The sequence below is a fragment of the Bos indicus x Bos taurus genome, chromosome 26, assembly GCF_003369695.1.
Source record: "Bos indicus x Bos taurus breed Angus x Brahman F1 hybrid chromosome 26, Bos_hybrid_MaternalHap_v2.0, whole genome shotgun sequence".
NCBI classification, from domain to species: Eukaryota; Metazoa; Chordata; class Mammalia; order Artiodactyla; family Bovidae; genus Bos; species Bos indicus x Bos taurus.
The window spans coordinates 27,377,454-27,393,729 of record NC_040101.1 but is presented as its reverse complement, the minus strand read 5'-3'; the positions used below and the strand labels follow the sequence as shown (position 1 = coordinate 27,393,729).

The 16,276-nt window shown below is 51.6% G+C and overlaps 1 protein-coding gene across 2 annotated transcripts in view; it reads left to right on the top strand.

The window, feature by feature from the left end:
- NEURL1 (neuralized E3 ubiquitin protein ligase 1) overlaps window positions 1–16,276 on the top strand; it is a 74,472-nt gene that overhangs the window by 45,902 nt on the left and 12,294 nt on the right. For both annotated transcript variants that reach the window (XM_027529523.1, XM_027529524.1), the window contains exons 2-3: window positions 9,660–9,901; window positions 10,328–10,649. In XM_027529523.1, the coding sequence (XP_027385324.1) occupies window positions 9,660–9,901; window positions 10,328–10,649 (564 nt within the window). The remainder of the gene's footprint in view (window positions 1–9,659; window positions 9,902–10,327; window positions 10,650–16,276) is intronic.

Below are 16,276 nucleotides of genomic sequence, written 5' to 3'. Positions count from 1 at the left end.
GATCATGGAGAAACTGACCAGGGTGGAGTGGAGGGTTCACACTGGGCAGAGTGGACCGAGCATGCTGGCTGGCTAGCTAGCTGCAGCCCAGTGAGGATGACTGCACAGCCGGACAGGTCTGCAAGTCAGAGCCCAGCTTCACTGCTTACTGTGTGACCCTGGGCAAATTACTGCCTCTCAGAGCCTCTGTCTCCTCATCTGTACCATGGAACTAAGTGATCTGTATTGATGCATAACAAATTACTCTGAAAGTTAGTGGCTTAAAACAGCAATGTGCATGCTCAGTCACTCAGTCATGTCCAACTCTTTGTGACCCCATGGACTGTAGCCCACAAGACTCCTCTGTCCATGGGATTTTCTAGGCAAGAATATTGAAGTGGATTGCCATTTCCTTCACCAGTAAAACAACAAACACACATTTAATTATCTCACATTTTCTGTGGGTCAGAAATCTTGACACTGTAGCTAAGGCCTCCAGTTTAATGTCCTTCTTGAAGTTAAAATCAAGTTGCTGGCTGGGGCTGCAGGCTCATCTGAAGGCTTGAGGGGGAGCCCCATCTAAGCTTACTTACTTGGTGATTGGTGGTCCCCAGTCCCTCCAATGTGGGCGTGTCCACAGGGCCACCTTACACTGAGGCTACTTTTCCCAGAGGGAGCAACCTGAGAGGCAAGGAAAAAAGATGGAGTCTAATGCTGGCCTGCATTTCTCATCCTGGGGACCCTCAGCGTATGTATGTGGGGGTGGCCTGTAAAACAAGCACATATGGTTAGTATAAATTCTAAAAATCATTCTAGTGTTTCCAAAGGCAGATGGATCTGAGGCCTGGGTTTGAAGCCCACTTTGCTGGTGACTAGCTGTCTACCCTGGAGAAAGCAATGGCAACCCACTCCAGTACTCTTGCCCAGGAAATTCCATGGACGGAGGAGCCTGGTGGGCTGCAGTCCATGGGGTTGCTAAGAGTCGGACACGACTGAGCAACTTCACTTTCACTTTTCACTTTCGTGCATTGGAGAAGGAGATGGCAACCCACTTCAGTATTCTTGCCTGGAGAATCCCAGGGACAGAGGAGCCTGTTGGGCTGCCATCTATGGGGTTGCACAGAGTCGGACACGACTGATACGACTTAGCAGCAGTAGCAGCAAGGGCTTTTTACAACCCAGCCTTGGGAGTCCCATCCCATCACTTCAGCTGTATTCAGTTTGTTGGAAGCTAGTTGCTAGGTCCACTCCACACCCTAGGGGAGAGGGTTACGAAGGGGCTTACAGAATTACAAAGGGATGGCCAGGAGGTGGAGGTAGGGATCACTGGGGACATCTTCAAGGCTGCTTCCCACAGATCCCTAACTGTCAGGGCTTGGCAGAGTGGGATGAGGCTGTACAGGAAAGGCATCTTGTGTCAGTTCCTGACACAGAAGAAAACAAATCAACCCTTGCAATTTTTCTCCTTCTTCCTGTAGGCAGGTGAGGAGTGCTGGAAGGTTCTGGAGCAGCCTGGACTGTAGTCAGGCATGGAGTGCAGGATTCTGGTTCTGGGCAAGGAAGGAAGCTGTGCCTTTAGTCCTCACTTTCTCTGATTTATCCACTGGGCACCAGAAAAAGCAAGGCACCAAGTGGGTGCTGCTTGATCATTAGCAAGTTTTCAATGGACTGAAGAAGTGAACAGGGGCAGCTCATTCAGTGCTTTTATTGAGTACCTACTTTGTGTGCTGAGCTAGGCGCTGGGGAAACAGCAGTAAAAAAGACAATGGTCTCTGCCCTCAGAAGGCTCACGGTCCATCAGGGAGACACATAAATAATCCCATAGCCTTTCCTAGCCAGAGAGCCGCAGAACACAGAAAATGGTCTGAGTGACTCTTTTCTCACATGCCCAGAACCATTCTGGGTGTGAGGAAGACAAGTCCATGCATTGCCTACAATGGGTGCCTCAAGGCATTTGGGCTAAATTCTGTGGAGGATCCAGATTTGACAAAGGCTGCTTGGGTGATGGAAGGTCTGTTAGGGACATAGGGGACCCCTGGACCTGGTTTGGGAATGAGAGAGACTTCCAGGAGAAGGTGGGCTTTAAAATCAAGGTCTGAAGGATGAGTGAGAGAAATTCAGGTTTATAGGTGGGAAGGAGGAAGGGATGGTTTCCAGAAGAGAAATAGGCTTGGGCCAGGCCTTGAGGCTAGAAGCAGGTGAGGGAGGTGGGCCCCTGGAGGGAACCCAGAGAAGTTCACATCTGGCCAGTTTTATAATCATCTCTCTCACTTGAAGCCCCTCCCCACCTGCTCTCTGGCTTCCTCTGAGTCTCCCCCAAAGAGGAATCCCTATTCAGTGACTGTGTGTAAACTAGCCCAATCTAGGACCACTCTGCAATCTGGGTTTACGGTGTTTGGGGTAAATGAAAACAGAAGTGTCTGGCCTCCAACTGGTCTGAAGTGAACTGATCATTTCTTATGGTTGTGGTTGTTGCTTTTATAAGAAACAATAAGACCTTATGTTGGGATCAGGTGTTAAAGTTTGAAAATTTCTTTTACATCCATGAAGTCACTGGGTTCTTACAATGGCCTGGAGAGGTGGGCAGGGCAGCTATGATGACTCTGTTTTACAGAGAAAGCAATTAAGGTCCAGAGGGATGAAGCAACTTGCCCAAAGTCACACAGCAAATCTGTGGCATGGTCAGGGTTGAACCCAGGACCTCCTGCTTCCAGGGCTCCTGCTCTTTGCCCTGTTCCATACTGTCCAGAAAGTGAGACAAGCCTCCCTCATTAGTGATGTAAATGATCATGCCAGCACTGGTATTCAGGTCCGCAGGTTCAGGATGAGGCTGTCTTAAACATAGTAGGATCCACCTGGGCCTTGAAAGATGGGTGGGATTTGGAGAGGCATGGGTGAGGCAGGGAGAGAAGATATGCAGGGAGGGGGAAATAGCTTGACCAGAGGTGTAGGAGAGCACAGATTGATGTTAATTGAAACAATAATATAATTATCTACAACTGTGGGCTTCCCTGGTGGCTCAGACCGTAACGAATCTGCCCGCAATGCAAGGAGACCCAGGTTTGATCTCTGAGTTGGTCAGATCCCCTGGAGGAGGGCACGGCAATCTACTCCAGTATTCTTGCCTGGAGAATTCCATGGACAGAGGAGCCTGGTGGGCTACAGTCCACGGGGTTGCAAAGAGTCGGACACGACTGAGCGACTTAACACTTTCACTTTCACACTTTTATTTACAACCATTATTAGTAATAATAGAATTATTATTATAGCAACTACTTACTGGGTTTTGTTTTTTAATTAAAAAAATTGTATTGCAATATAGTTGACTTAGAACGTTGTGATTGTTTCAAGCGCACAGCAGAGGAACTCAGGCATACATATACATGTGTCCATTATACATATACATGTGTCCATTATACGTATACATGTGTCCAGTATACGTATACATGTGTCCATTATATGTATACGTGTCCATTATACGTATACATGTGTCCAGTATACATATACATGTGTCCATTATACGTATACATGTATCCATTATACGTATACATGTGTCCATTATACGTATACATGTGTCCATTATACATATACATGTGTCCATTCTCCTCCAAACTCCCCTCCCATTCAGGCTGCCATGTAACACTGAGCAGACTTCCCTGTGCTATACAGTAGGACCTTGTTAGTTATCCATTTTAAAATGTAGCAGTGTGTACCTTTCTATCCCAAACTCCCTAACATCCCTTCTCCCCATCCTTCTACCCTGGAAACCTTAAGTACATTTTCTAAGTCTGTGAATCTGTTTGTGTTTTGTAAATTCATTTTTTTTTGTAATGAATTTTTTTCCAGATTAATTTTTTGCTAAGTTCATTTGTATACTTTTAAAAATTGGACTCCACAGGTAAGTGATATCATATGTTATTTGTATGTCTCTGTCTGACCTACCTCACTTAGTGTAATAATCTCTAGGTCCACCCGTGTTGCTGCAAATGACATTATTTCCTTCTTTTTTATGGCTAAGTAATATTCCATTGTATATATGTGCCACATCTTTATCTATTCATCTGTTGATGGACATTTAGGTTATGTCCATGTCTTGGATATTGTAAAAAGTGCTGTAATGAACCTTGGGGTACATGTATCTTTTCGAATTATGGTTTGCTCTGGATATATGCCCTGGAGTGGGATTGCTGGTAAATATAGCATCTCTTTAATTCTTGTAAGAATGCCATGGAGGTCTGCTGTGGTCACCATTTTACAGATGAGAAAAATGAGGTCTCAGAGCTGGGTTTGGAGGCAGCAGGCCTGGGTTCGGATTTGGGCTCTTCACTCCAGCTGGGTGACCTTGGTGAATAGCTTCACTTCTGAGGACCTGTGTCATTGGGAGTGTCATGAAGACACTGCCTGTTAAGCCACACACACAGAGGTTGGTTACTGTCATAAGTATTGAGCCAACATTCAACCTCTCCTCCCGGTTTCTCCTTGGCAGCCCAGCTCAGTGCAGCCTAGGTACCCAGGGCTCTGCCAGGATGGTCCTGGGGCAGGGTATGGGTGGGGGCAGTGGGGAGGTCACTCCGGAGACTACACTGGGTCTGGGCATCCCCGGCTTGGAGCCCACCAAGAGGCAGGAATGTGGTCTGGAGCTGACCGAGGGTCACCCAGAGGGCTGGCCAGGCTTGTTTCTGGCAGCTCATAAATGCCCAGGAGGAATGGGCTGGGGTGGGGCGGGCAGAGTTTCCATTGTGTCAGCACCAGCTTGGCCTGAGGGGGTGCTCCCACTATGACTCCCTAGAAGCTTGTAAACCTGTCACGAAGGGGAGCCTGCCTGGGAGCAGATGGCGAGACTGGGGCTCCACCCAGGACCACTGGTCACTGGGGGAGCAGTTGTGCAGCTCATAGGCCTCCTGGCATCTTCACACCTTTTGCTGTGGCTGCTCCCCTGACTGGACCTGACCAACACTTCCTCCACACAGCCTTTCAGCACTACGCCTGCCATCTTGGGCTCACGGGGAAAGTGATCTCTAGTGTCAGCCACTGAGTAGGGTAAAGGACCCCAAACATGACATTGGGAGATTGGGGTTCATGTCCCAGCTCTGCCACTTTATTGCTGTGTGACTTCAAACAAGTTGATTAACCAGTCTGATTGGCAGCTCATCCATGGAATGGGGGTTTTAAGGGGTCATACTGTATGTCGAAATGCACTGGGGAGAAGCCCTGCCCTCAGCTGCCCCTGTGGCCCTTGGCGTCAAAGCTGTGAAAGTGAAAGTGTGAGTTGCTCAGCCGCGTCTTAACTCTTTGGGACCCTTTGGACTGTAGCCTGCCAGGCTCCTCTGTCTGTGGAATCCTCCAGGCAAGAATGCTGGAGTGGGTTGCCATTTCCTTCTCCAGGGGATCCCTTTGTTCCTGCTTGTTGTATCATAGTGCTGTTCCTTTTTATTGCAGAGTTGTATTGATTGTGTGGGTGTACCATGTTTGATTTATCCATTCACCAGTTGGAGGGCATTTAAGCTATTACCAGCATGGGGTTATTATGAATAAAGCTGCGGTACATTTGTGTACAGGTCACTGTGCAGATGTTTCATTTCTCTTGGGTAAGTGCCTGTGAATGCGATTGCTGGGTTATATGATCGGCGTTTAACTCATAAGGAACTGCCAAGCCATCTTCCACACTGGCTGTTCCATTTTGCATCCTAGCAGTGATGGATGAGGGCCACGTATGGAAACGGTTTGCGTCTCTGTGTTCTGGTGGCGTGCACACATGTACTGCAGAAGAGGCAAGATAATAGAAGGCCAGGTATCCCCCTGTGTGCCACATGAGATCATTTTAGGTTTGACCCAGGTGAATATTTTTTCAGGTTTCATCAGTCGTGACCATATTTTAAAGTGCATTAAAAAAAATGTATTCAAACCCTTGCTTTCTTGGCTGTAAATGCCGAGTAGTAAGACCTGGGCCCTGCAGTCAGATTGTCTGAGTTTGGCTCCAAGAACCCCATCCTGCTGGCTTTATGACTTTGGGCAAACCGCTCAATCCCTCAGAGGCTGATTCCTCATCAGGAAAATGGGCTTGTACTGTCTCTCCTACCTCATCATTTTGCTGTGAGGGTGAAACCAGTTAAGTATGTGTGAAACTCGCAGTTCAGAGCCTAGCACGTGTTAGCATGTGATGAATGACTGCTATTATTATTAGATGGATGGCCCATGTGCAGAAGACATGTGTACTGTCTCGCACATCCATGTGTACATGAGTAGTCATGTATAAATGTGTGCGTGGGGAGAGAGAAAAGTCTCTCTCCTTCCTAAGTCTCCTAGGGTCTGGGTTACCCTCATATGCTCACAGATGTGTGTGTGCTTTTTTGAGGTCACATGTCTGGATGCACACTGTGCCCCCAGGGACCAGGGTCTCCCCATTCTCCATCTGCTCAGCTGTCAGCTAGGGAGGCTGGCCCTGGGCTGCCCTCGCCCACCCACTGCCCTCCCTGTGGATGGGAGGCCCTGGGAATGGCCCTTTCAAGGGCCTGGGTGTTCAGTCCCTGGGAGTCCTCATTGTCTTTTCTCTGAGCCAATGTTTCCTAGATCTTTACCCAGGGCCCCAGGATCCCAACTAGGATACGTGGGGAGTGTCTTGAAGGAAGTTGAGGCCCTGCCGTTGGTCCATGGATTCTGAGTGGAGGCCGTAGCGGGGACCTCATAGAAGAGATTCTCAGCAGCTGCTGGGCTGGGCATCTTTAAAAACTGCTCTGTTGAAACTTAGTTGATACACACTAGACCAGGGGGGATTAAAGTATATGACTGGGTACGTTTTGACACATGCACACACCCCTGGAACCGTTTCCACAACAAGAGGGTGAACACACCTGTCGCTGTCACCCCAAGTATCCCCTTGCATTCCTTGGTGTTTCCCCCTCCTCCCACCTTCCGCATGCACCCGCCAATCTGCTTGTTATCACTCTAGCTTAGTTTGTGTTTTGAAGACTTAGTACCCTGTGGGGGAGGGTGGGAGGAGTGGAGGAAGAGTTTTGAAAGGAGTGGAGGCCCTGCCATTGCTCCATGGTCTATATCCAAATTTGAAAAAAAAACCGGCTTCACTCAGTGTGATGATTTTGTAATTCATCCATGTTGAGGCTCCTATCAGTAGTTCATTCTTTTTTCACTGCTGAGTAGTATTCTGTTTATAGATGGACTACATTTGTTACCATTCACCCAGCAGGTATTTCTTTTTTTTATGTTTTCATTTCTGCCTATGTATACAGCCCTGAACGGTGTGTGATGTTACTTTTCACCAGCAGTTTTTTTGAAAGCAAGAGTCAAGCTGTGTCTGAGGCTGGACTGAGCCCAGGGGGTACCTCTTCTAGATGGGGCAACTGTATTAAGTGCCACCCTTTGCTCTCACCTCAACTGTCCCTTTCTGTGGAATGACCTACCTTGCTCTACCCTCTTCAAGGGTCACTCAGCTTTTCTGGGGGCCTTCTCAGACGGGCAGGGTCTCCTCTGAGTAATTCCAGCTTTCACCACTTGGTGGCTTTCTAAGCCCTTGAGCACCGTTCTGGATTCCTTAGAGCAAGGTGAGCCCCGCCTTGTAAGGTGCCCACCTCGTGGGCCTGGCATGCAGGAAGCTACACCATAGAAGCTAGGAGGCTGATGTTCAGGGTATCTGGCTGGTTCTGGACGGTGGATCCTGGTGTTTGGGGCCCTCTGGGAAGGAGAAAGGGGGAAGCAAAGATGCAAAGTGATGCAAACCAGAGCAAACACTGGACCAAAGTCTGGGCCTTTCCGCCTCCTGGGACTCTTCCCTCCTTCTCTCCCACCTCATTCCATCCCCTTCCTGGAAACCCCTCCTTTCCCTTTAGGGAGGGGAAGGCCTCTTGGATAACCAAACTTTATTATTAAATTCCTGCCTTAGAGGGACCAATTTTGAAACATCCTGGAAGGCCTTGGTCACATTATGTCACCCCCATCTTCCGCATCCCCTGTGCCTCTTCTCAAGACGACAGGCAGGAGCTGTCCTTCCTGATGGATGAGACACAGGTCTTGGGGAAGAAATGACCCTCCTGCCCGAGCCCCCAGCTGCCAGGACTTGTGCATTAGTGCTGCCAGGGCTGCTGACACGTGTCTCAGAGCCACAGAGTGGAGGCCACTTATTGTGTCGAAGGAGCTTCCCCAATGGCTCAGCAGGTAAAGAATCCACCTGTGATGCAGGAGACGCGGGAGACCTAGGTTCAGTCCCTGGATCAGGAAGATCCCCTGGAGGAGGAAATGGTAACCCACTCCAGTATTCTTGCCTGGAGAATGCTATGGACAGAGGAGCCTGGAGGGCTGCAGTCCATGGGGTCACACAGTCAGACACAACCTAACACATGGCATTGTGCCAGAGAGGAAAGTGACTTCCCCAGGGTCACGTGCCAGTTAGTGACAGACACGAGCTACCTGGCACCACATCCCGTGTTCTTTCCTCTCTTTGCCCTGTCTCCTGGGTGCCAACCTCACATGTTTGTATGGTACCTTCCAAACCCAGCTCTGTTAATGGAAGGAAGCACAGGCCGGGGTGCTTGAGGCAGCTCCGAGTTCCTTGGAAGCCTGGGTGAAGAGGCCTGCCTGTGTCCACGGTGTTGTGGGCGTGGGTGGTGTAAAGCAGGAAGGCAGCCTGGGTGGGGGGAGGTGGCCCTGAAGGAGGGAAGAGATGGGCATGGTCCTGCAGAGGCTGCCCCACCCACCCACCTTCCTGGTCTCCAATGGCAGCCCCATGGTCACGTGTTGACTGCAGCCCAGCTTTGTCAGTTCAGCTCCAGTGCCTTCTCCTCCTCCTCCTCTCCTCCAAGAAGCCTTCCTGGGAAGTGACTTATCTGTACATCCTTTTGTGCTTCTCACTGTCTGCCATTTGTATTGCAATTTCTGTCCATGTCTTAACTCCCTCCTTGGACTGTTGGCATCTTGAGGACAGAATCCATGTATGTTTCATGCCTTATCTTCAGTGCCTAGGACAGGGCTTGGCATTCAGCAGATACATAATGAATATTTGTTGAATAAAATAAATGGCGTTGGGAGTGAATGACAGTGAATGGTGGTAGATGTTGGTTGCAAATGATTGCTTACCATATGGTGGAGGTTGAAAGTAAATGGTCATAAATTCCAATGAGGAGCAGTAGATGTTAACTTGTGGTTGTGGGTGACACATGAGGGTAGATGATGGTGGTGGGAAGTGATGGGTGAAGGGTAGAGGTAGCTGGTGGTGGTGGAGGTGATGGGTAAAGGGTGGAGGTAGCTGGTGGTGGTGAGAGGTGATGGGTGAAGGGTGGGAGTAAATGGTGGGAGGTGATGGGTAGGTGGGGGTAGCTGGTGGTGGTGAGAGGTGACAGGTGAAGGGTGGGAGTATATGATGGTGGGAGATGATGGTGGGAGGTGGGTGGAGGGTTGGAGTAGATGGTGGTGGTGAGAGGTGACAGGTGAAGGGTGGGCACAGATGGTGGTGGATAACAAACAGTGGTAGGTGGTGGAGTGGGAAATGCAGTGGATGGTATCAGAAGGATAGTGGCAAGAGGTGGCGGTGGTGGTGAGGGGCGGTGGTGGTGGAAGTCCTGGGCAGTGGTGATTTCTCTTATACCCCGGCCCTCTGCCCTTCCCTAGGGGACCTTGGTCCAGCTCTTGGACTGTCAGATTCTCTAACGCTGTGGCTCGTTCCTTTGCAGACTCCACTGGGGGCCCCTGCCCTGTCCCCTCTCACCGATGCCACCACAAGCAGAAGCACTGCCCGCCGGTGCTGCCCGGCGGGGGGCTCCCGGCCACGCCGCTGCTCTTCCACCCCCACACCAAGGGCTCCCAGATCCTCATGGACCTCAGCCACAAGGCCGTCAAGAGGCAGGCCAGCTTCTGCAACGCCATCACCTTCAGTAACCGCCCGGTCCTCATCTATGAGCAAGTCAGGCTGAAGGTGGGGCGTCTTTCCCTGCTCCTGTGGCTGCACTGCCTGGGGCCTCTGGACTTCCCCACTTCTGCTTATGGCCGTCACCCTCCTTGCCCCTTCTCTTTCCTCTCTGCTGCCACTTCAGCTCTTCCTAATCTCTCCTCTCTCTCCTTACCCTTTTCTTAACCTTCCCTGTGTGACAAGGAAATAGAAAGGGGAGTGGCCATGGGGAGGTGATGGGAGAAGGATAAGGGTAGTTGGTGGGGAGGAGGTGAGGGCTCCTGGGGGAAGGAGAGGAGCCCCAGTTGTGGGTGAGCTGGGCAGGGTTACGTCCCATGGGAGTCTGCCTGGGGGTGGTCTGCAGAGAAGGGTGCCGTTCCTTTCCCTTGGGCTCGCTGATGGCCGGGGCGGGGAGGCTGGGCTGGGGGTCTGAGGCCACACCCCTGCCCCCAGATCACCAAGAAGCAGTGCTGCTGGAGTGGGGCGCTGCGGCTGGGCTTCACCAGCAAGGACCCGTCCCGCATCCACCCCGACTCGCTGCCCAAGTACGCCTGCCCCGACCTGGTGTCCCAGAGCGGCTTCTGGGCCAAGGCGCTGCCTGAGGAGTTTGCCAATGAGGGCAACATCATCGCCTTCTGGGTGGACAAGAAGGGCCGTGTCTTCTACCGCATCAATGACTCGGCCGCCATGCTCTTCTTCAACGGGGTCCGCACGGCCGACCCGCTGTGGGCCCTGGTGGATGTCTACGGCCTCACTCGAGGCGTCCAGCTGCTGGGTGAGTGCCTTCTCCCTCCGGCCCCTCAGACGCAGGGCACACCTCCAGGGGCTGTGGTCAGACTGGTTCCATCAGGTATGGGGCCACCCCCCACACTGGCAGCAGTCCTGGGGCCGAGTGGGAGCCTTGGAACTGCAGAGCATCCCTGCCTTCTGGCCTGCGGCTGTGGCCGTTGGAGCTTGGTGAGGTCTCTGCTCTCTGTGGCCCCACAGGTTGTGCCTTTGAGCTTCATAATCATATATGGCTGCCTCGAAGACACCCCCCGCCCCGATCCAGGAAGTAATTAACATTAAGCATCATGACTACTACAGTATACAGAGTACTTACTGTGTGCCAGGCACTTTGTTAGTGCCATTCTGCTAACAACTCTGGGAGGCTGACCCCATCGCTGGGCCCATGGAGGTGCGTCTCAAGCTCAGGGAGGTTGTCTTCATCCCTAGGAAGTGCTGCAGGTGAGCTGTAGAACCAGCACTCTGTCCCGAGTGAGCCCCGGCCCTGGGCTCTGCAGCCTTCCAGCAGGTCCAACCCTACCTTAGTGCTCTTTGCATGGATGGGGGTGGAAGGGGTAGTGGGGGAGAGCAGAAGGCACTTGGGGGGCCAAGACTCTTCTGGCTGCTCCCGGGCCCGCAGTGTGACTAAGGCTTCAGGGCAGTGAGAGGGCAGGCATCCTGTGGGCGATCCAGGAGGAGGAGCATTAGAGGCTATCCTGGGGTTGCTAAAGTACCAGGCTTCCTGGCGAGGGCACCTGCAGACCCCCAAATGCCAGGGCTGGAAGGGGCCTCCGAGTCTTAGACTTCCTTGAGTCTCACAGCAAGTTGGTGGCTGAGGACTGAGAATCCAGGTCACTGGACTCCCACTGGACTTGAGTGTGTGCCGGCAAGCATGTGTGTGCCTGTGTGCACAGACTGGGCACAGGCCAACCCAGGAGGAGCCTGGATGAACCTCAGCTTTCCCATCTGTACAATGGGTCAGTAGGAAGATGAAACCCAATTAAAGAGGCTGTGAGTAATGTGTCCAGCCTAGTCCTGGGTACCAAGTCAATGCTCAGCCAACACTTGCTCTTGTCACCTCCCCTCCCTTCACCATCTCTCTGCCTGCAGAGAAAGCTGCCATGGAGGTGGTGGGAAAATGTTTTTTTTTTTTTGTCCTTTCTGACTTCAGAGCCTAGAAACTGAAGCTTTTCTCTTCTAGTCAGTTTATAGTGGGGGGTAAAAAAAAAGATGATGAAAGTAAAAACAAATGAGTAAACCCTTCTCTGAGAGGGAGGGATCCATGCCTTACCCACCAGGTTCCTCTCCGGAGTGGAATCTTGGGCCTGGTGTGTGGAGCATGCTGAGGATATTTGCAGAGTGAGGAGGGGAAAGTGGGGGATAGATGGTGACTTGTTAGATGAAGGAAAGGGTTGAGGGGTGGCTGAGGGAGACCCAGCCCTGCTCACAGACAGCCCCAGGCTCACTGGGAAACAAAGCAAACACAACTCCAGACACGATCCAGGCAGAGCCCAAGCGAGGACAGTAAATCGCTGGATGCTGTGGTCGCAGGATCTCGTCCGTCTGCCCAGATGGTTCCTTCCAGTTACCTTATTCACCCTTTCAGCCCCTGGCCCTGGAGGGAGTGATTATTATCCCCATTTGGCAGGGAGAAAATTGAGGGCTATGGAAGGCCTGGCTTGTGTGTGTAGGGATGTGGCAGAGCGGAGACTTGAACTGGGTATTCTGGTGCCCAAAGCGGTACATTTCACATTACCCACTGGGGGGTTTCAGCAGGAAGTCAGTGGAGGGTGAAATTAGTGAGGACAGGTAGAGTTCAGGAGGGCTTCTTGGTGGAGGAGGCCTAGGCTGGGCCTACAGCTCTGCAAGGGTGAGGACAAAACGGACACACCAGGTGAGATGAGGCTTCCTAATCTGCAGGGCTGAGGGAGAGGCCTGAAGAGCGATCCTGAAGGGCCGCACCCAGGGCAGAGCCCAGGCACTGACCTGGCCTCTTTGACTATAAATAGGTTTTCACGCAGTAATTTCAGTTGCATTTGAATTTCCCGTCAGGCTCCTTTCTGTACACCCTGTAAGGCCAAAGCCCTAGCTGATTCCCGTCACAGCTGTAAATCACCATAATCCCTGGGCATTTTTAAACACTGATTATGGCCCCTAAAATGAATTAGCAGATTAAAATATGTCCTCATTTTGTTCTTCCTAAATTGATTTTTTTTGTTAAAAAAACAGAGAGAGAGAGAGAGTGAGAGAGACCCATCCAGGTTATCTTCGGAGGTGGGCCTGCTGCTCTGTGCCTGCATCCCACACCCCTGCCCCCGGGACATGCCCACTGCCCGTGTGGTCTCAGGGTCTACTTCCCTCCCCGCCCTCTTCCCTCTGCTCCCATCCGCCCATCTCCCACTCCCTCCTCTCTGCCACATCACTGCATCCGTGTCTTTCTGGGCCTCCTCCTTCCACCTAGATCCCCCTGGCTCCTCTGCTTCCCCTTGTCTCCCTCCTCCGCTGAGTTTCTCCTCTGAAGAAGTCACTCCCTGTCTTGGTGGCTCTGAAGACGGGCCTATCTTTCCTGTTCTCATCTTTGTCCCCTAGATCAGTGTCTCATCTTTAGAGATTACCTGCCAGCCCTATCTGCCTGCCCCCACCTGTCTGGAACCTGAGGCAAAGCCCTTCGAACCCCGCCTGGCCAGTGTCTGCTCCTCAGGCTAGAGACATCCTGGGGTCCAGGGCACAGAGTAGGCCTGCAAGGCAGGCCATGGGCAGATTGGCCATCTTCCCCAAAAGGGTGGAGGCAAGGGCTGGTGTCTTTCCCTGGTTGACACCGCCAAGTGGGGGCCCCATCCCTACCCCCCGCAGCCCTAAACATCACCTGGGCTCCCCGCTGCCCAGGCCATGGCCCCAGCAGAGCTGCTTCAGGTCTTCCAGGCTCCCTGTTATGCTGGAGTTCACAGCAGATCACCCTCTTCCCTCCGGGTGCCCTGGCCCAAGCCCTGGCTGGTATCTCCAAGAATAACAGCTTCCTACCTCCTGGAAGAAGGACCTGCCAGCAACTAAATAAACACAAGTTTTATGGGGTGATTAATACTTGGAGAGATAAGTTCCTAAACCAGTTTTCAAGGTCTCCCTGCGCCTCTCAGATGTGTTGACTCAGGAAGAGTAGCTGTGGGTCCTGGCCAAAAGCTGGTGAGCCCGGATTCCACTTATAGGATGCTCCTGCAGCCTAGGTGCTGTGCAGTGGTCAGAGGGGACACTAGAACTGGAAACCCAGCCCCTCACCTGAAAGAGTTTTTACACTGGGGGACATACCATATGACTGCTCTGAAGTGACCTAAATCCAATACTGCATAAAAGTGTGGCTGAAGAATAAAACTATGGAGGTGCAGCTGGGGAGCAATCAGAAGGACTTCCTGTAGGAGGTGAGTTTTAAGTCAGGAACTAGAGGAGGTGGGAAGAATGGACCTCTTGAGGAGGAACAGTGTAGGCCAGACAGGAGGGGTGTGCATGGGCACAGAGATGGGGAACTGGCACTCAGTTGGGGAAAAGATCCTTCAGGGAAGGGGGTTAGGTGGGGAGGCTGTGGATGGCTTGTGGACTTGAGGAGAGTGGGTGTGCACAGGTGCAGATATGTGTGTGTATCACAGGGGACACTCAGCAAGAGAGTTGAGTTTCCAGCAGTTCTTACTGTCAGGTTTTTCAGTAAGAGGAAATGTGGCCCAGAGATGGGAAGGAGCCTACCCCAATTGTCCCTAGTCAGAAGCCAGGTTGGGCCCACAATTCAGACTTTCCAGCTGATCTGGGCCCAAGGTCAGTGTAAGAAGACTTATTGCTCACTCACAATGTGTGTGGCTGAGCCTAGGAGGCTGTTAAGAGGCCATGGGTATGGGTTAGGGTTAGGGTATGGGGGGACTCCCAAGGACTCATGATGTCATTTCAGGTCTTGGAAAAAGACCCCATCTGCCTACTGAGGAGAAGGATGTTTGGAGACTCTCAGGGTCGCTTTCTGGGGGCCAGGTTGCTGCTGTGCCAGTTTCTGGGGTGGTGGGCCAGCCTGGCTGCCCAGCAGTGAGAGGCCTGGACCTCTCTATAGATAAGGCCAGGGGTCGGGTCCTTATCCTGGCTGTGCCCAGCTTGTGGTACAGAGCGTGAGGCATCCTGGCCGGCTGAGGACCACACTGCCACCTGGGGTTTCCACTTCCCAGGCTAAACTAATATTTACCTTCAGCTGTGGCTGCCAGGGGCTGAGAGGCAAATATTAGCTCAAGGGGCCCAAGCCAAGCCCTCGGGATGAAGAGATGAGGATGCTGATCTTGGTGTCTTTCCCTTTGATGGTTTTCGTTTCATCTTAGTTAAAAAAAAAAAATCTTGCTATTCCTTCTGCTTCACACTCTTCCAGTGCTTCTTTTTGACTCACCTAGAATTCTGCCAATTATATCAAGGCCCCGTACCAAACCCTCCCCTCCACTAGGAAGTCTCCCCTGACTACTCTGTTCTTCCTGACTCTCCCTCTTCCTGAAGCGAGTGGAGGTCTACTCCACAACAGGGGTTCTGTATCATGTGTTTGTCCTGCTCTTTAAGAATACAGTAGAGATCGTCTTTGATTACATTTTAAAGAAAGTTATTATTGTGCCTATTTTGCAGGTAAGGAAACTGAGGCTCAGAGAAGTCTGACAACTTGTCCATGGTCACACCGCTTAGTAGAGCTGGCGCTTGAGCTCAGAAGCATGGGCTACATTACTCCCCAGGCTCTGTAAACAGGAATCTCTCTGGTCTCCCTATTATGTCTAGATGCCCCCCAGGGGTGGGGATTTGGGCCCCCTATGTCTTCCAGAATAGAGCTTACAAGAGCTCAAGGCATCAGGGATCAGCCACATGTGTTGGACACAGATAGGCCACCAAAGGCCCTGGAAGAGACCAAGAGGGGTGGTGGGTACCCAGCGTCCTGTTTAGTGGTGACAGTGGGTCTGCCTGCCTTGTAGTTCCCTGAAGTCTTTTGAGGGCCTTGTTTGATCCCGTCATTCACAGTGTGCTCTAGTTTTCTACCAGAATGAACCTCCATAAAGTGCAAGCACATGTAATTGCCAATAGCAGGCTGTTTCTAATGTCCAGAAATGGCAGTTTTGTGTGTCCCCATCTAGTACCTCTTTGGCCCAAGATACAGTTCTGGGGAACTTGGAGAGGCCTGGTGGCCCCAGGAGGGGAGGAGCTAGGGTCTTGGCGACGAACTGGGGACGAAGCCCTCATTTGAGAAACAGGAGGCCCGACTGAATTAAGACTCCACTTGGCCGCTCACTGACTTTGGGCATGTCTCTCAGCATCTCTGTGCCTTGCCCACCTCTTCTGTTATTTGGACGTAATTGTACATGCACCATTTACCTTACAGATAGTCTGTGAGGCTTCCGGATACATAAAAGTGTTTATACAAATGGGAAGGGCTGTTGTTTTTAGGTTAAAAAGGAATATCTAATTTAAAAACACCACCAAAGTAGACAATCCCCAACCTGTCCTCTCATTGAGAGGGGGGCAAGTGCCTGTGTCTGGATAAAAGTCAAACCACGCAATCTAAATTATTTCTTGGGTTAAGGCCTGTGGTTCTCCAGCTGGGTCCCTTGGAGCACTGGGGTTCCACAGAGGCATCTCTGC